The 19,962-nt window shown below is 39.0% G+C and overlaps 1 protein-coding gene and 3 gene segments (V, D, J or C); all 4 read right to left on the bottom strand.

Annotated features, from left to right (window-relative positions):
• Positions 1-726: 726 nt before the first annotated feature.
• Positions 727-1,422, bottom strand: LOC103144803 (Ig kappa chain V-I region Ka-like). The segment is given in 2 exon segments: positions 727-1,123; positions 1,240-1,422. Coding segments are annotated over 2 exon segments (357 nt in total).
• A 3,073-nt stretch (positions 1,423-4,495) lies between these two features.
• LOC107837285 (Ig kappa chain V-III region NG9-like) lies at positions 4,496-5,028 on the bottom strand. The segment is given in 2 exon segments: positions 4,496-4,833; positions 4,955-5,028. Coding segments are annotated over 2 exon segments (399 nt in total).
• Positions 5,029-6,810: 1,782 nt separating this feature from the next.
• Positions 6,811-8,802, bottom strand: LOC103144776 (Ig lambda chain V-I region WAH-like). The segment is given in 2 exon segments: positions 6,811-7,281; positions 7,359-8,802. Coding segments are annotated over 2 exon segments (399 nt in total).
• A 3,743-nt stretch (positions 8,803-12,545) lies between these two features.
• On the bottom strand, positions 12,546-19,962 carry slc2a1c (solute carrier family 2 member 1c). Of its 3 annotated transcripts, XM_007561922.2 has the most exons (12): positions 19,719-19,962; positions 19,461-19,617; positions 18,449-18,522; positions 18,150-18,248; positions 16,971-17,131; positions 16,640-16,880; positions 16,394-16,556; positions 15,199-15,383; positions 14,961-15,062; positions 14,325-14,426; positions 13,574-13,777; positions 12,546-13,137 (listed from the first exon to the last, which is right to left on the bottom strand). In XM_007561922.2, exons 3-12 carry the CDS (start codon positions 18,461-18,463, stop codon positions 12,958-12,960), a joined length of 1,452 nt encoding a protein of 483 aa, XP_007561984.1. In that variant the 5' UTR covers positions 18,464-18,522; positions 19,461-19,617; positions 19,719-19,962; the 3' UTR covers positions 12,546-12,957. The 3 variants fall into 3 exon arrangements, with proteins under 3 accessions (XP_007561984.1, XP_016531727.1, XP_016531726.1); XM_016676241.1 differs by lacking the exons at positions 19,461-19,617; positions 19,719-19,962 and having other exon boundaries at positions 18,438-18,526; XM_016676240.1 differs by lacking the exons at positions 18,449-18,522; positions 19,461-19,617; positions 19,719-19,962 and having other exon boundaries at positions 18,150-18,430.

Here is a 19,962-nt window from a genome sequence, read left to right as displayed (position 1 = left end):
CTGTGGTATCTAGCAGCACAGAAGTAAACGGCACTGCTGTTCAGGTTGAGATTCTTAATAGTCAGTGTGCAGATTTCTCCTTTATTTGCTCCTCCATCAATCGCCACATTCACGTCTTTTTCTGGAGTTCCACTGCCTCCAAGTAAGTATCCCAGGAATTGCAGGTCTCTCCCTGATTGGGTGTACCAGAGGATTCTGTCAAAGTTTTGCTCATGTGAGCAATAAATTTTGACTTCCTTGTCTGGATGAGACGCATAAATGTCCGCTGGACGCTGATGGACATTGTCACTTTGAGAAGAACCTGTCGGGAAAAGTTCACGAAAAAGCTTCAGTAAGAACTGTGAAATCAGAAAATATCACGACAGATTTGGAAAGCAGAAAGAAAAAGCTGGAAACTATGTTTAAAAAGTTGAAATTACCTGAAACTGGGAAAGTGATTAAACTGAGGCTCATTAAATAGATCAGCATGTTTTCTTCTTTTGGTTAAATTTAGATATGTGTAGAGTGAGAGTTTCCTAAGTTCAAGTATAATGATTTAGTTGCGTCCTTGTTGAAGGTGGGGTCAAAGTTGATCCTCCTCCTCTTAAGTTTTCCGCCTCACTGAACCGGTTCATATAAAGTTCTGACTGAGGGTCTGATGCCACAAAATACATGTGAATCAATAACAGAGAAGGAGAGAAAACAAAGATAAGAGCTGATGAATGCAGCTGCATTGGCAGCTTTTGGAAAACCACAGCATTTCGGTGGGAGAAAAAAAACACATCTGAGTGAGTTTTTGTAAAGACCAGAAGAGATTTCTGTCACTGTGCTTTGCTAGCAGCACAGTAGTAAACTGCGCTGTGTTCTCGTTCCACTTTCTTAATGAGCAGAGAGCCGTTCTTTGCACCACTTCCTCCCAGATCTCCTTGGATGCTGAAACTCTTGTTGAATAAAGCCTCCATTGTGGCAGCTTGGTAGTTCAGATATCCAATGAGATTCAAGGAGGTTTTTCCAGGTCGTCTTTGATACCACAGCATCGTTCTGAAGTCGGTTTTGTCGTGGCTGCAGAAAACCTGAACGTCGTCTCCGGGATTTCTGATGAGGTCGGAGTCGGACTGACGGACCTCAAGACCCAGAGCAACACCTGGACACATGGTGGAAACGTTTAGATAAATAATACAGAGAAAGAAAGAAAGAAAGAAAGAAAGAAACAAACAAACAAACAAACAAAGGACGTACAGAAATTCACTATTTTTTTACCTGTGACAGACAAACAAAACAGTAAATAAATCATGTTGACTGCCTCTTAAACAGAGTTACTCTGAACGATTTAAGAATGATAAAGATTTAACAATATAAATCAGATTTGTCTGATTCTGTTATGAAAATATTGAGCTAATCTTTAGCTAAGATAACTGAGTGAAGAGTGAAACCTGATGAATGACAGATGGCATTAAAACAAGATGTGGGCGGAGCTTAATGAAACTCTACTTATAAAATGATGACGACAAAATTTGACCTTTGAATGAAGAAAAGTGGGTTTTCTGTTGTTGAATAGCTAGTTGCTCAGTTGTACGTTCAGTGTAATATATTCAAGCTGTATGCCTATAATAATATCACTAATACGTGAACAGAAAGCCATTCTTTGTTTCTCTCTAATCATATCTTCAGTAATATTGAATGTTTTGTATCAGTGTNTTTGGTCGACGTCTTTGGAGTCAGAGGCTCCTGTAGAGAAGCAGAAAATAATTAAAAATGGATCATCTTTGAACCTTTTCTAATGTGTGTATTAGAATAATGGTCCTCTTACCATTATTTACTGGGAATCGAAAGAAAACAAGGAAGCAGATAATAAAAACCGTGTTAAAGATGGCAGCTCTCATTTCAGCTTCTGTTTGTTCAGCAGCAGTGAAGAAGAATGTGGCAGCGTTTGAATGAAGCAACAATGGGAGGGATCACGGAGGGGGATTTCCTTTCATGACTGCAGGATTTAAACATTACGCTGATGAGTCCTTTTATGGCTCTAGCGCCATCTACTGAAACTCTTAAAGAGAGTATAACATACTATATTATCAGATGAACAGTCAGTTCTTGTTCCCTCTGCCCATCAGTCAGTGTAAATAATGACGTACATGTTTTTTAAAGGTCTCTGTCTTTGTTTGTTTGGTTGTGACCTCACTCTGCTGTGGCTGTATTTTATTTCTGCAGACTGGGTCGGAGAACACCAGCTGTTTTATGTTTCTGAGATGCATCTTGGTAATAATCTGTGAGAAGAAAGCCCAGAGTTTAACACAACAGCTTGTCTTATATGTTTAAGCTTATGGACAATTTAAAGAAATGGAAGTATCATCTGCATAGAGTGAAATACTGAGTCGAATTTTGAACTCCAATCAGTGGATTTCTAAATAATTACAAATGTATTTAAACGTTTTGACTCTTAAACCTTTTAACCACAACTAAGAATTAATCTAAAAATGATATATGCTGCCATAGAGCAGTAATGCTCAAAATTTTATTCTGTGGCTTCCAGCAATTCAAGGAGTAAAATAGTTAGGTTAATGTCGTTACACTGCAATAAAAACCCCTCCCACTTCAGTCCTAGATTAGATCAGAGAAAATGCCAACGTCGGTGAGAATGCAGGTGCCAGACGATATGAACTCTAATACAGATTTTGAAGACTGCTGGCTCAGGAGGTTTTTGTATTGAGAATCAGATTTATCCAGCACTGTGCAGACTAGCAGCACAGAAGTAAACTGCGCTGCTGTTCCGGTTCAGTTCTGTAATTGTCAATGTGCAGACGTTGTCTTTGTTAGCGTTCCCTGTAATCTTTGCCTTTACTCCTTTCTCTAGAGTTTCACCACCTATTACCATCAACCCCAGGAACTGCAGGTCTCTGTCGGTTTGCTTGTACCAGAGGATTCGGTTGTAGCTGTCAATACTGTGTGAACAGCTGATCTCAGCTGTTGTGTCAGTGGAGGATTTGAACAGTTCTGCTGGGTTCTGTCGGACTTTGTCGCTTAGGGAGGAACCTGAGGAATGAAAAAGGACAGTATTGTTAGCAGTGGCATAAAGAGTTAATATAAGAAATTTGAGTTTATTTTTGAAGTTCTTTTTTTATCATTTTCTAAACGGGATGATGAACCGAATGATCTTAAGGACTTACCTGAAACCAGGAAAGTGATACAGCTGAACCAAATAAAGAAGCTGAGCATTATCTGTTCTCTGAACATTTTGTTAAATTCTGTCCAATAACAGTGTTAAAGATGCAATTCACAGTTCCTTCATTGCATCAATTTTGATGATTTGGCTTGCATCCTCCTCAAGTTATTGTTACAGGGTGGTGTCACAACTGATTCTCCTCCTCTTAAGTTATGACCCACATTCTTTCGACCAGAACCTTACAGAACCGGTTCAGTGAAAACGTCTGCCTGAGGAAATGCTGCCATCTGATGGAAGTAGTTAAAATGACAGATGAATAATTCAAAATCTTTGTTTCAAAGCTGCAAAATGTAACTTTTATAACATGTTATTTTTTACATATTTGTTAAAACTGTCACCATGTAGTGTGATATAACATGAGACAGACAATCTTTGAAAAAAATCCTTGTCCTACTGTCATCTGAACAAACACACAGCTCAGTCAGAAACAACCAATCAGAGCCAGGAGGAGGGTCTTAGCGATGCCAATCAACTTGTCCCTTTGCTCTCTGCTACGCTACAGCTGCTTCGACACAACAGAGCCTGCTATGAATGCTACGGCTAGTTAGCATAGCTACCAATGACGGCGGATGAAGTGTTTTCCTGAAACAGTAAGATGTTTCTCCACCATTAGCACGTAATGCTAATGCTAGGCTGATTGATAGCGCTAAGACCCGCCTCCTCGCTCTGATTGGTTGTTTCTGACAGAGAGAAGTGCATTTCTACACTGGGAAGAGGTGGAGATCGATCTTTTCACAGATTATCTGTTTCATTTTATACATGGTTATAGTTTTGACTAATATATGAAAAAAAAAAACATTTTTGGAAAAGTTACATAAATCCAGCTTTAACTTAGATTATATTCAGGTCTTGGTTTTAAAAATCCTGTATTTTCTTAAAACTTAAAAATAGAAAAATGAAAGTATTGTTCTATTAAAAATAACCAATTTCCTGAAGTAGACCAAAAATTATTTTTAAAAAATCATCTTATTACAAAAGACCATGTAATATTTGTGGCTCTAAATAACTTTTATTTAGCTGGACTAAGGGCTTATAATTGAAAAATCTTTGTAAAAATAAGGGTTGCAGATCCCTGGTTATCAAAATATCAAGAAGTTACATTCAACCATATTTTGCAATGTTTGTGTTTTGAAACAACAGATGTATTCCCCACCTGCAGGAGGGGATAAACGGTTACACATGGGCTTCAAAGTGATGAATAAAACAGGAGTTGAATATTTGTGGTATCTGTCATCCTCCCTCTATGATACACAAGATAAAATGTGATCCATGTGCCAACAGCTCACAGGTTTTTGTTCAGCTTCTCAGCTTTTTTATATCACTGTGCTCACTTACAGCACAGAAATACAGGCCTTGATCTCCTGGCACCAGTTTATGCACGGTGAATGTCCCACTCATAGCATCAGGCTTTGTGACTGAGAACTTTTCATCTAGTTTGAATTCAGCCTCGAAGTCAGGCTTGGAGCTTGCAATAGTGTAAACTATTTGTTTCATCATTTCCCCAGGCAGCTGTCGGTACCAGTACATCTGGTAGTAGCTCGAACCCTTGGAGTGTTTGCAGCTGATAGTTGCGTTGTCACCCTGGTTTCTCCACAGCATGGCCGGCTGGTCAACATCACTGCCAGCAGTCACACCTGAATGTCAGAAGAAAAGGTTCAGGACGATCACTTTAGCATTTAATGGGAATATTCAGCTTTGATTTGGGTTTATAGTAAGTATACTAATAAAAATAGAAACTAGTTGATTGAAAGTTACCTGAGATCCACAGAAAAAAGTTTCCTAATAGCACAAGTTCCTGCCTCATGATCACTTCCATGTTCTGCTGAGCAAAACCGGTTTAAGTCTCTATTGTAGGGTTTGTAAAGATGGGAGTATCGATGTAACGTTCAGNTATAGTAAACTGAAATCTTAAATCTTAAAGATTTTACCTGAAACCAGGAGATTGCTTAAACTTAAGCAAAGCGAAAAAAAGATGAGCATTTTCTTGCTCTCCAATGACAGTTAAATTAGAGTATTTAATGCTAAATAACAATGCCACTGATATAATTCACACTCTCCTTACTGCATCAGAAAGTTTACTGATTTTTGTTTCTTTGTTTGAAGGAAGCGTCAGATTATCCTCCTCCTTCTCGTAAATTATACACCTGACGTCACCAAAACCTCTTAGAACTGGTTCAGTGTTGATCCGACTGAACATGTGCTGCCACCTACTGGCCGCAACTAAAAGATACAGAGAAGGAAAATGTTTCATGTGTAGCACTGCAGGAAATAACACTGTATGTGGACAGTAACGTCAGGCTGCTTCACCAGCACGTTATGGATGTTAGTTTGATTCTGCTGGACTTTCTAACAATTTGAACCTGCTTATAAATTTCCTTTTTTTGTCACTTTAGGTAGGAAGATGAAATTTTATTTCTCCACTATCAGTTAGCTACCACATGGTCATGCTCTTATCTCTGAAAGTACAACTTGGCCGTATTTATTTGGATTTTTATATAAATTCCTTCATTACAAGAACAGTTTTACTTATCAAAAACAGGAAAGATTTAATAGTTCTTCATGAGATCAAATCGAAGTTCTTTTCATGAACTTATTTAGTATTTTGTCAGATTTTTCTTTTAAATCTTATCCAAAGGGGGGAAGGAGAGAGGGGAAAATTAGTTGTCAACTATGAATAAAATGGCAGTATAAAGCATTTGAATTGAATTGAATTGAATTGAATTGATTTGTGGGTAATTTCAGGTGTTGCAAAAGTAAGCTAAAGATCAGTGAAATTATGCATATTGACACAATAGTATAATAATAAGAAACTGTGCTCTAGTACATGTGTCAAACTCGAGGCCGGGGGCCAAAGCTGCACCGCCTGAGTATTTTCTGAGGCCCTTTACTTTAAACTACATTAATAAGTTCCTCCAGTTTTTCACAAATCCACAAAATTCACAAAAAATCAAAAAAAATTTCTTTATTTCATTGCAAATTTTTCTCAAAATTGACCAAAAACACGATATAAGTGACTGCTGCCTCAACCTTACTTGATGATGTCACCTCTATGGCCTCTATGGCCATAGAGGTGACATCATCAGCCTTACTGATGATGTGATGTGACATCATCAGTAAGGCTGATGATGTCCGTGACCTGTATGGCGACTAATAAAAAGTCACTTTGAACATCGAACATTAGCGCAAATATGGTAAAAAAAAAATTCCTCACAAATGTTTTGAAAAAAATCTGTAATTGTTTTTGTATTTTTAATTTTTCTTAAATGCAAAAACAATTACAAGATCCTGGAAGGACTAATCAGTGTGAAAACATGATCAATATTATTTCATTTTAAGAAACAGTTATTGAATGTTGGGAAAAAACTGCTATTTATTGATATTTTAACAGTTTAATGGGATTTATCAAAACTGGCCTTTGAGAACGGTCAGGTTTTTGAAATGGGACAAAATGAAAACGAGTTTGACGCCGCGGCTGTAGAGTGAGGGCAAAATTACAATGCAAGAAAAATAATACTTTACTGTAATTTAAAACAGAATATTCAGATTAAAATGTGCAGAAAACAGGATTAAGGATATCTCAGTTAATAAACCCAAAATTATTACATCATTGTGGTTTTAAAGGCTGTCTTCATTTTTATTTTTTATTTTGTTTTTGTATGTGTGTCCGGAGTAGACCGAGCACACAGTGCTTTGTCTCCCCCTGCTGTCCAAACACAGTAAGCTGCTGTTGGCTGTGTGGGTTTTTGTTCAGCCTTCCTGCCGTCTGCACCGCTGTGCTGAACCCACGGCGCAGAAGTACAGGCCTTCATCTGCCGGCTCCAGGCTCTTCACCGTCAGCGCTCCGCTCTCAGCCTTCGCTTTGGTGGCTGAAAATTTCTCCTGGCTGAAGCTCCCAAAGTCGTGCTTGCTGCTGCCCGTCGTGGTGAAGACGACGAGCTCCATCGTTTTCCCCGGCAGCTGCCTGAACCAGTACATCTGGAAGTACAACTCGCCCTTTTTGTGGCTGCAGTCGATTGTCGCGTCTTCACTTTTATTCTTCCATAAAACGGCGGGCTGGGTGACATCACTCCCACCAGCAAAACCTGTGTGCATGATGAGGTAAATGCTGCGCATAAATAAAGATATGACCGTCATAAAAGCCTTTTAAATTGAACGTCACCTGAAATCCACAGGAAAGATGCCAGAAATTGCAGGATAAGTTGTTTTCTGAAGAGTTTATTCATCTTTCATAAAGTCCATCAATCTGAGCAGCAGAAAACCTGCAGGAAGGAGGAGGTTCAGACCTTCAGTCCAAAACTCATCTAGAGGATGGAAAGGAGATCCGCCCCATTCCTGCATTTCCTGCAGATACCTAAGAGTTTGCCTAAATATTAATCCAAAAACAAAGGATTCAGAAAAAATATTTACCACAGAAAATGTTTCAAATTTTATGAAAGGTTTTCCCTCAGCGAGACACTCAGTATCATTTATTAATTTCTGGGTTTAATGTGTGTGTTTACTCCTTTTTTGTAGTGTTAACTGAGTAACAAGTGACATGTTAAAATTTAGATTTTTATTTATTTATTTATTCATTTATTTTGCCTAATTCATATTTCTAACGATAAAAATGTGATTTTTTTTTTTTGCCAAAAAAAAAAACAAAAAAAACTTATCCCATTATTTTAGGAAGGTGACAAAATAATGTATGAAAGTTTGGAGTTTGGTGTCCATGTGAACTGAATATCTTCTTGATTCAGAACTTTATTAAAATGAAAGTTCATAATTACAGCTACATTTTCAAACTGTGTATTCATACAGGGAGGTTGCATGTTGTTTTTTTTTTTATTGATACTTAAAACTACAGATGTGGACAAACTGGTTGGTGCCTCTGGAAAAACATTGTTTTGAATTGGCCCTACATAAATGAACTGAATTGAATTTGACTCATTTTCTATTCTTATTTCAAATCTTTCTGGCGTTTCAAAGCCCCTCGCTGAGTTGTGGACTCTCATGTCGTTCTCAGAGAAACTGACCCACAGCTTCACACTGGACAAGAAGAACCTTTTCCACTTAAGCATGAATTTAATTGAAGTGTTTTCTGCATCTTTTTTTTTTTTTAAATGGGGACCAAAAAAAATAGCATTTAGGTTTGCATCTGATTAACCTCCCAAAGCAGTTTGTCGTATCCCAGTCTGACCACAGGAGGAAACTGGTGAGAGAATCAGGCTGCAGGTGTTCTGTTGGTGACTGATGGGGTTTTTTGCATTGACTTTCAGTAAAGCTGCAGCACTGTGCGTATCTGGCAGCACAGAAATACACTGCGCTGTCGTCTGCTGTCAGATCAGACACAGTGAGGTCGGAGTGCGTGCGCCCGTCTCCTTCAAAGCTGATTGTTTTCTTCACATCTCGTTCAACAGTGACAAAGTTGAGATTCAGATATCCTAGGAGCTGCAGGGTTCTGTTCTCGTCTTGTTTGTACCACAGAATCACTTCGTGGTTCGGGATGCTGTGGGAACATCTGATCTCTTTGTCCACAGATTCCCCAGTTTTCTTAATGATGGAAGGAGGAGTTTGGCCGACATGTTTGGAGTCAGAAACTCCTGTAGAGAAGCAGAAAAATGTTTCAAAAAGGAGACATTTTCATCTTTGTTTTATCTTGTCTGGAGAATTTGNATAGCTCGGTATGCTGTGTGAACATCTGATCTCTTTGTCCACAGATTCACCAATTTTCTTAATTATGGAATGAGGAGTTTGGTCGACGTCTTTGGAGTCAGAGGCTCCTGTAGAGAAGCAGAAATGATCTTAATATTACAAAATTCTCATCTTTGTGTCTCGTCTGTCTGTATTTCTCCTCTTACCATTACTTCCTGGCAAAAGAAAGAAGAAAAATATGCAGATCATAAAAATTATTTTGAAGATGATCAGATTGGATCGTCTGAAGAAGCCTCTCATTTCTCCTCCTGTTTGTTCAAAACCAGTGAAGAAGAAAGCGTCACTGCTTAAACATACACTCAGAGGGCGGAGTCACTTAGGTGATTTTAAAGACAGTCGGATTCGAACATTGTCGACAAGTCAGTGAAAAACAGGAAATGACGACACCTCAGGGGTTCTCAACAACCAATAGAATATTTTATTTATCTAAACTTAATATTTATCTGGTAGTATGTTATGTGAAATCATTCTATAATATCTGCAATTCAAATATTTGTTGTGTTTTGACCCAAATTTTGAGAGTCACCAATCTAGCACCTTGCATGAAAAGCAATGAACAATAATTGCTTTATAATAATAATAATAATTATAAATTATTATAGAATTGTAAAAAAATAAATAAATAAATGTCACCAACACCTCACAGAACTGGTTCAATGGAAGGTTATGACTGACAGCTAATAAATGTGATTATTAGATGAATAGTTTCAAAATGTTCTTTGCTTCTCTAACACAAATGGTCTCCAGGCGATTAGGAGGCAGTTTAAGCCGAGATGTCTCTATAGATCACCAGCGCCATCTATTGGAAAGTGAAAACGGAATGTTTTTTTTTCTTTACATCCTCCCAACACTTGAAGTAAAATTAACTCTTTTTTAGCTCTTACATTTCCTCACATCACTGTGTTTGCTAACAGAACAGAAATTCACACCACTGTCACCAACCTCTGAACTCTTTACATTCATATTTCAGGCTTCAATGTTTTCTTTGACCAAGTGTTTGATTTGAGGAATCCCTTCTTGCTACTCACAACACAATAATGGTCTGTCGGTTGCTGTCTGCATCAGTGTTTTTAGTTTTAATTTTATCTCTGGTGTTGCTGTACTTTGTCTCTGCAGTCTGCTTTACAGAACCCCATCAGATCTCAGGTTACTGAGTCAAATCCTGGCCATGACCTGTGACAAGAAAACCTAGAGTTTAATGTAATTATGTGTTGAATTATTTAGAAAGTGGCGTTAGGTTTTTACAGAATTCAGGAAAAACACAATATCGTCTGGATAGAGTGAAATACTGCTTTAAATTATTTATATATGTGGCCATTTTTAGTTTTTGTTGGATGAACAGCCGACTGGATTACTTTTTAAAATCATATTGTGTTGTCTATTGTATCTTCCAGCCACAATAACAGGACTATCTCGACTGTATGTAACAGATGTGTCGCACGGTGGCCATTTTGAATGTTAATGTTTTAACTTGCAAAAGATAGTAAAGTTGAAGCCATTCCTTTACAGTAAGAACCGATTTCAGTGCTTGATTAAATGTTGATGAGAATGTAGCTGCAAGTGAATGCAACTGAAGTAAAAAAAAACAAACAACAAAAAAAAACACGCAGAAACACACAACTATGAAACAAGGAGGTTCTTGTATTGAGGAGCAGAGATCTGCAGCACTGTGGTATCTAGCAGCACAGAAGTAAACGGCACTGCTGTTCAGGTTGAGATTCTTAATAGTCAGTGTGCAGATTTCNACACGACGGCATCACTGAGTCTCAGTCAGAGAAGAAACAGGAAACACAAATGTGGGGATTGCAGGAACTTTTATTCTTTTCAGGGGGTTTTATTTTTATTAAAGTGGCTTTTTTTATCTATTATTTTATTTTTTTAAAAGCCGCAAACAGTTTTTTACATATTTGTTGAAACTGTTAGCTGCTCAGACCTGTCAAGATTTGGATTTGGAGTGGGCGTGGCTTGAACACGGGAATGATTGACAGAGCTAAGTCCCGCCTTCTGGTTCTGATTGGTTGTTTCGAGTTGGCACCAGGAACGGTGGTAGAAAGCGAAGGAGCTCGATTGTCTTTTCACAATTTGTCTCACACCATGCTGTCACAAAATAGTAACACTTTCAACAAATTTGTAAAAAAAACAAAAAAAACAAACATATTTCCTAAGTTACTCCATCTTTAAGACATGAGCGAATATTCTTCCATCTTGTAGCCTACAAACACAAAGGTTTTCCCACATTATGTGTTAGTCAAGCTGTTTTACCCCCTTAATATCTCTAAATCACAATCAAACCCATATCCGACACGTTTGGAGGAAGACGGTTGTAGTTGGGATTGTTAGATTCTTGTAGTGAGACCGCCACTCTACAGGTTTTTGTTCAGCTCAGTTTCTCATGTGATGTGACTCAGTTTCTGGTTTTGCCCGTAGCGCAGAAACACAAGCTGTCATCAGGTTTGGTTGGCCGAGAACATCTTTAGTGCTGAAATGTTGAAAGTCGCGCTTCTTTTCGGTTGCTGTTGAACACAATGAGCCTCGACGTTCCTTCAGACGTGTTTCGTACCAGAACATCTGCAAACATGAAGCACTTTAGTTGCACTGTCACCTGGGCCTTCACACAGACATTTGTGCTAACTTTATATTAAATAACATTTCCCAAATTTAGTCACAAAAAATGTTGCCACACTGAAAAAACCCAATAAAATAGGTGAAATTATGTTTATCCAAGTAAATAATATATTAAGTTTATTAAGTTGTCATGTTAGGCAAATCAAGTAACTAATGTAAGTTGAACAAACTGAATTTGATTACATGTAACAAATTAACTCATGTTTTTTTAGGTTGGAGCTCTATTTTCTTTTTTTCTTTTTTCCAGACGTGTGGATTACCTGACGTCATAACACCCATGTTCATTCAGAAAGACACTGTGAGCCTAACAAAGATTTGAAAACAATATTTCAAAATATATTTTTAATATTTGTGTTGGTCTGACACTTTAAAACCAACAGTGACTGATAGAAATGGTTCTTGAGTTCCCTCTAGTGGCTGGATTTACATATACCCGTCTGTGTCCGTTGACTTTTTATTGCGCGCGCGTGTGTGCGTGTGTGTGTGTTTATGTACTTGTTGCATAACTGCGGCTGTGTTTATGAAAACACAATAAGTTGAATAGAGCGATCTTTGTTCTTACTGCATTTTTTTAAATTTCCACTCAAAATGGGGGATTTTTGAACACACAACATTTTTACGTGTTATATTATTACAACGTGTTAAAGTATCTTAAAAATGTGACTCTAAGTTGTTTCTAAAAGGTAAAGAAATCTTTTTGTGTTGTCCAAATCTTGGATATGATAACAAAACCTTTTTTATAACAATGCACAGAAATATGAACAAATATATTTTTGCATTACTGGGATGGAAATAAAATGAATTTTTAGCATTTTTTAATAGAATAGAGACTTTTTCTGCTTTATAGGTCAGACATTTTAAGTAAAACATGAATATTTGCCATAGGCAGCGAGTACTGACGTTCATAATGGGATTCCTAATTATTAATATTTGCAACTTTTTGAAGTTGACATTTGGTGGTTGTAACATAACAGAAGATGTTTCACCCAGTGAACCTCAACATGAAGAAAAAACAACCAGGAAGTCAGTGTAATAATGATTAAATATAGTTCATTATATTACAGAACTTTAAAGTTACAGAGTCTAACAAAATATATGGTACTAATAAAACATTATTTAACATTATTTTAAACATCTGTGTGTCTTACAGAATAATGTGGTTACAAGTACTGTTTAAATCAGATCCTTCCACTAAGAGTAATAATAAAAAAAAAAAACATCTAAAATGTTTTTAAAATGTTCTTTTAAGGATCATGATTATTTCAGATGGCATTCGTCTGGAGCTGTACATTTCTTTTTCCGAGATTTTAATCAAAAGAATAAATTAAATTTGAGGTGTGGTGTAGCTAACACACAAAATATAAATTTTAAGAATTGTTTCTTTATTATTATGTTGGCAGGCTGAAACAGTTTCTTGTGGGGAAGGAATAATCTGCTGCTGCTCAGGCGAAAGTGTTGAATCCGCTGCTGTTGTGCAGCGGGATTCCCTCCGCTCCTCTGAACTCCTCCGCAATGTCGTCGAATGTGCGACCTTTGGTCTCCGGGAGGCGGAGCCACGTGACGGCGAAGGCGAGCAGAGCCACGGCTGTGAAAATCAAGTAGACGTAGGCCCCGCAGATTTTCTGTAAGAGATTTGGAGGGATAAAAATAAAAAAAAGAGAGAGAAACAAAACTACCACATTTATTGCTTTCCATGTTACACTTAAAAAAAACCTGATGGGTCTCTCGTGATTTAAACTTGATGCTATAAAACCAAAAAGGCCGTAAAAACGGATCTCTGTTGGCTTACGCTTTCCCTCCACAGCTGATAATTCAATCACTCGGTCAATGATCTCAGCCTCGCTTCGAGCTTTTAGAGAGAGATTTATGTGTCTTAAACAACAACTGTACATAATTTATTTCCATTTTACGTCGAGTACGCATGTCTGGCTTAAAGCAGGCTGGGGATTTTTACGATCTGTGTTTAAAAGCAACGTCTCCGAGGCGCTAGGCGACCAACAAAAACAAGACGTTCGCCTCCCTCAAAGCTTCCTCAGAAGTCCGACCGCGTAAACTCACCAGCAGCGGAGGGAAGAGGAGGGCGAGGACGAACTTCCCTCCCCAGTTGACCATGCTGGTGAGCGCCATGGCGATGGGTCTCCCGGGCTGGTCGAACAGTTCGGCGGCGATGAACCAGGAGATGGGGCCGGGGCCCAGCTCGTAGGCCGAGACCACGCAGAACACCAGCAGGACCTGCAGGCTCTGCAGCTCTGGGACCAGGTGCTGCAGAGAGGGAGCAAAAGTCACACTTACGCGTCATTGTGGCGTTTTGTCCCAAGGTCAAGGAAAGTTTGATTAGTCACAGAGATAAGGACATTGACGTCCATCAGGACAATCTGAGGTTCTAGTTGTAACAATGACATCAACGGATGTCAAACCAGGACTGCAACTCAGCGTCGTTGTTGATGATAAATCCAGAACGCAGCAAATGTTTTTCCAGGCTAGCTGGTCGGCCTTAAATGACCCAGACTACTTTCATTATTTTGAAAGCAGTTGGTTCCCAGGCTAAAGCTAATGGCTAGTTCAGAAAGGCCTATTTGTCAAAGTCTGTTGATTTAATCGGCTAACCAAGATCTGTCCTTAAACAACTCTAGACCCAAAGACTGATTGAAGTAAAATTATAGCCATACGAATATATCTATTGACGTCCAGTGTTTGGAAAGAAAGGATTAAAAAAAAGAAGAAACAAAAAAACATAAGTTTTTCGCTGCTTGCTTTTAAAGACACATTTCCAGCGAGCATGAAAGCGACCAAACTATGACAGACTTACCAGAACAGAGTCGACTATGGTCATAAGGAAATTACAAACTCCTATGGAGAGGAAACCAATCAGCAGCAGCTTCCTCCTCCCGGCCCGCTCCATGAAGAAGAACTGGGGGTAAATAATGAGACGGAGGAAAAAACTGGGCAATGAATTTGGTTTGCATCAAAATGTCCATGAAAATTTGGTTGGCTCAGATCTCACATTAGTTCTGAGAATTTATTATTAGTTTTACAAAACAAGATTCTATTTGTGTATTGTGGGATATGTTTGTAAAGATGAAAAACAATTAGTGTATTAATATGGATTGTATGTTATTAACTGTGTAAACACCACCACCACCACACCGAATGAGCTCTGCTGTACAGCATCGTTTGGCTTGGCCTCCACCCACTAGTTTGCTCTGCAGTGTAGAAATGACCTTATAATGTTGTCCTCACTCAAATCTACACCCGTTTTTCATCACCGATCCCAGTGTGCATACATTAGATTCCTGATTTCTAAATAAAAAGCAGCAATAACCTGACCACCGGATTGTCAGAACGACATTTCCTGGAAGCAACACGTCGGCTTTATCCCAACCTCTGATGCAGCTGCTGTGTTTCCTGCTGTCGCACGAATGAATTGGAGATGATTTGTACTCACTGCAACCAAAGTGAAGGTGACATTGACAACTCCCACACCTAGAGTCAGATATTTGGCCTCATCGAACTTGGCCTGGAACATTTTAGTGGAGTAGTTGATAATCTGGAATAAAAGAGCAGAGTAACTGGGAAATGTGTTTCTTTAAGATGGGCTAATGAAATGATGAATTGCCTTGTTTATTTGCAAATCTGGTAAAAGTAACGTCTTTAAGTGTTTAGGAAGGGTTTTTTTTGCCTACTGCATTGAATCCAGAAAGCTGGCTGCCTAAGTTGACGAGGAGAACGATGAGGATCGGCTGCCTGTAACTTCGTTTCCGGAGGAAATCCTGGACGGTGACGCGGGTCAGGGTGTGTGCAGCCTCGTCCTTCATCTCCTCCAGCTCACTGGACACTTTGTCGGCATGGCCTCGCAGTCTCAGCAGGGCTGCAGGATGAAAACAACAATGATGTGCTTTCATAGAGCTGGTGGAATTTGTGTGTTTTAGATGCGTTTTGTTTCTCGATGGCTAAAGTTTGTCCTGTCAACACCACCTAGTTGCCTATCAGCACTTTTTAAGCCGTATGCGTTCACGTATTAGGACATACAAACGATTCTTTCTAGGTGCTAAAATTGGATAAATGCAACCCAAACAGCTAAACATCTCATCGTCATCCTCTAATATGACTCCATTAAAAATATTCTTGGCTCGCTTGTAGAGGCGGTGAGAGGAATAGCTAAACCACCAGATGACTGGGTTGCTTGTAAATCCACTTTGGGTCGCAACCAAATTACGTTTTTCATCTTTCACCTTTTCATAGAGTTGCTTCATTTTGTCCACGTTTGTGGCCATCTATTTTCACACCCAATTTTAGTTTAATTAAAACTGGAATATTATGGGTTATTAGTAACTAAGATGTTCTCAGGCAAACTGCTGTAGATCCTTCTTTGTTCTGCCTTTTTCTAACAGTGTTGTGGTGACTGACTAATAGCTGTTGGGTCTGAAACGTTTCTTCACAGTTTGAGATCATCTTGAACTTGCATTGAGTTGTGCTGTAAACCTATAAAGGTTGGTGACTGATTAAATTGTTCCCAGAGTTGAATGATGAACCCCGAAATGTTTTGAAATGGTTCAAGATCAATGACCAGCAACACTGGCTACTGGCTGTTTTGAAATTGTATTTCCTTCAAATCAGTAATTTATATAAATTTCCTTCCAACGCAGGAATCAAATTGAGATCATGATTTTACTACATCTATTCCAAAACAGTGACTTTATTGACCTTGTGCGAAATTTGGCGACTTTGTACTGTTGGTTGACCAAAATGTTCAGTTTGTCAAACAAAATACTGAATTGTGAAAGGTGTTTAAACTCTTTTTTTTGTGACGATTGCAGATTCTGGGTTGACTTCATCTCCTGTGATTTCCTAATTGAGGCTATTGAAGTAGAAACCCACCGGTTTCTGCTTTCCTCTCCTCTCCCTGGTTCATCAGGAGGTAGCGAGGGCTTTCTGGGCAGAAAGGCAGAACCAGATACTGTGTCAGGGCCGGGATGAGAGACAGGGACAGCATCATCGCCCAGTTACTCTTCGTGCCCAGCGTTGTTTCCAGACCAGCCACCTGTAGCAAACGGTAAATACTTTGTAAGACGTTCACAAACGAGTTAAACTATCCAAACCAAAGATCACCGGCACCGTCCTTACCATCCCTATCAGGATGCCAGAGGCTAATGACACTTGGTTGAGTGTGGCAAAGGCTCCTCTTAGGTTGGTAGGGGACACTTCCTGGATGTAGAGTTGGTTTAGACTCATCACAAGACCGCAGAACAGGCCAAACACCAGCCGTCCCAGGATGAGAACCTCGAATGACCCACTGGCTTTCGAGGCAAACATAATGCACGCCGCTGCCACTGACAGACAGTTGGCGATCAGGATGGAGTTTCGTCTTCACAGGGAGGGCAAAAACAAACGCTCGTCAGTAGATCGTAGAAGCTCTGCTGTGTGTTTCCGTTTCACTTGTTTTCTTGACTCTCACCTGCCGTATGAATCCGCCAGGTGTTTAACCCCCAGAGAGCCCAGCAACGCTCCAAAGTCCTTGATGCTGACGGACAGCGACCACAGCAGCGTCAGGCTGTGATCCGACATCGACTGGTTGTGTCTGGCTCTCCATGTGCTGTTGAAGAACTCTTCAATGATCTGAAGACCAGCGATAAAAGGAAAAGGCAGGAGAACTTGGACCATGTAACCCAATGCCGATGTGCGAATGAATCACGAGAAGTGCTGAAGTTGAACGTCCCATATGAAGACAGCTTGTGGTGTTGGTGTACGTTCAGCGGTGTGAAACTGCTGACTGTGGGAAACACCTTCAGGACCTGAGCCACTGAGGTTTAGGCAGCTGCTAACTTCACAAGGCTGTGTGATATTTGTTTGACAGTCTGCCTGCTGTCTGGCTCTTCTGAAGTATCCCAAGACTTGGCTGACCATTTGGGTCGCTTTTGGACTCATCGTTTTTTTTCATGGAATGGCATTTAAATTGTTGTCTACTTAATTTATACCACATTTTGTAATTATAAAGGGACAGAAGACAAAGAAAAACAGGACATAGAGATGTAACAAATCTGTATCATGACTATGTTCAGTATTTGACAATGTAGAGAGATTGTTGGCTCGTCTATGTGGCACACCTTAAAGACATTACATTCTCGCCCTTGTTCTGTGCTTCTCATGGTTTTCTTTATAAACAGGCTTTTATCTAGTAGGGATGAAACAATTATGACTTGGTAAAGTAGACACCTGGGATGTGCAGCGGGTTACGCTACAAAAACACAAAATCGTAAGTATTTTGGTTCTAGTACAAATATCTTAGTACATTTGAAATAAGACAAAACTAACTTATAGATAACTTTTCAGCAAAAAATAGGAGATTGTTGTTCCTTTGATTGTCAGATTAATTGGAAAAAACATAAGTATTATAAGTGAAAGTGGCAGAAAATGTCAATTGAACTTGATATCGTAAAATTTCAATCCATTGTGAAACATTTAAATAATGTGTTGTATAATTTGACATCATGACAAAAACTTGATTTCATTATAAAAAATGTATTTTTTCTTTCTGGTTCTGCAGTTATCGCTCACACCTGGTTTCACTCGTGACCATTTAGTGAAATACTTGGATGCTAATGGACAGATGCATATCATCTGGCCGTCCTCTTACCCTGGCTGGAGCGTTGACGTTGCCAGTGTGGTAGCCGATCTGCAGGGGTCCGAGCACGGCTCCCAGGACGGAGACCAGGAGTGTTGCTGTCAGATGGCTCTGAAACAACAAGCCGAGCATTTTCCCAAATGTTTCACCTCGGCTTCTTTAAAAATGTGACAAGAAAATAATGAAAAAACTGCAGCTTGTAACTACAATTTGTTACTGCTCAGAACCAATATTTCTCATTCATATGGCATTCAGAAGTGAATTTTTGTGTTGATTTGTATATAAAAAAAAAAGGAATACCACAACTTAACCTCTTTGGATGCCATCTGTTGGGGTGAGACAGAATATCTCTCCTGGATAGCAGGCGCATTTATTGTCTAGTTTTCTGAAAGTAAATGAACACAAAAGATTTGCATTGGAGTTTAGCTATGATTTCTTCTTCTTTGGAAAAACACATACTTTCTTGTAATCCTGGAATTATCATGAACATTTTAAAAGAAGAAGAAATGTGACGTGTGGTTATCAAAATGTTTTGGTGAGTTTCACACAGAATCACTTGTCAGACTAAACAAGTAGTGAAATGTCCATGTGGCCTGATTTACATGAGCAAAACTAAAAGAGAAGAAGCAATCAGCAATATTTGTAATAAACACGAGAAATCTAAAAGTTACTTATTTTCTGACTGAGACATTTTCAGATTTGTGCGTCTGGTACAGAAAGACTTGCTGTCATTGCAGTGAAAGGTGATTCTACAAAGCATCGATTCAGAAGTGTGTGTGTAGAACCACTCAAATAAATGGAAAAAAATTCAAATAAAACCTCAAATACAGTATATATGCATTATGTAAGGTTATCAGGCAAAGTCATGAAAAAATATACCGAAACGGCAAGTTTCAAGATGAAAACAAATTTAATGCATTAGAGCAGACACAACAACGACAAAAAAAATCCTGCATTTTTGTGCTTTGAAATTATGTCATCGATGTTACTTTTCATATATGAAAACAAATTGTCTTTGTGACAAGAATCACAAGGAAAAAGTTTTAAAAAACGAGAATTGTTTTTAAGCTTTTGCAAAATTCAAGTACAAGAAGTCAAAAAAAAAAAACCAGATGTTTTTATTGCATTAAAACTCAATCCAATAAAAACAGCTGTTTCTGTTTTTAACCTGGATTTAGTGACTAAATCCCCTGATGTGTTTCAGTGTTTCGGTATGTTACACACTCTGCCTTTGAGCTGCATCAAAATACAAAAATACAACTCACTGAACGCTAATCATAAAAACAGTGACAGATGCATTTCAATCATCTTAAACCAACTTACCAGAGCAGGGGACTGAAAAATCTCTCGTTTTTATCCTGTAGCGTTAATTTATCTGAATCTCTTTAGCACCAAACGCTTGTTTCAGTTAAAATGAGATGAGTTCATAACTCATAGCTGCTTCATAACTGCACTGATCCCTTCTTTTCCCCCTGCGTTTCTGAAATGACAGTGCATTATTCAGGACACACACACGTATATTTAGGACCCGCAGGTTTCCCGCTTACACAGTCACACCCAGCCGATGCATTTGGAGCGGACCTGGTAAAACGGTTCCAGTGGGCCTCCTCCGCTCTCCAGCTGACAGAGGAACCGTCTGTACGAATCAAAGCCGGCGGCTGCATTTGGGACGAGGGAAAAAACAAACTGTTCTGAGGTCAGAGCTGAAAATGAACTTGGAGCACAGAGGAGGCATTTTAGAAGGGGGGAAAAACACTGACATTAGAGTAAGGTGTGTGTGTGTGTGTGCGTGCGTGTGTGTGAGGGTGGGTTGGTTGTTGCAGTT

Source organism: Poecilia formosa, unplaced genomic scaffold (genome assembly GCF_000485575.1).
Source record: "Poecilia formosa unplaced genomic scaffold, Poecilia_formosa-5.1.2 Scaffold131, whole genome shotgun sequence".
Lineage (NCBI taxonomy): Eukaryota > Metazoa > Chordata > Actinopteri > Cyprinodontiformes > Poeciliidae > Poecilia > Poecilia formosa.
The sequence above is the reverse complement of the archived record's forward strand: the minus strand, read 5'-3'. Positions and strand labels throughout refer to the sequence as shown.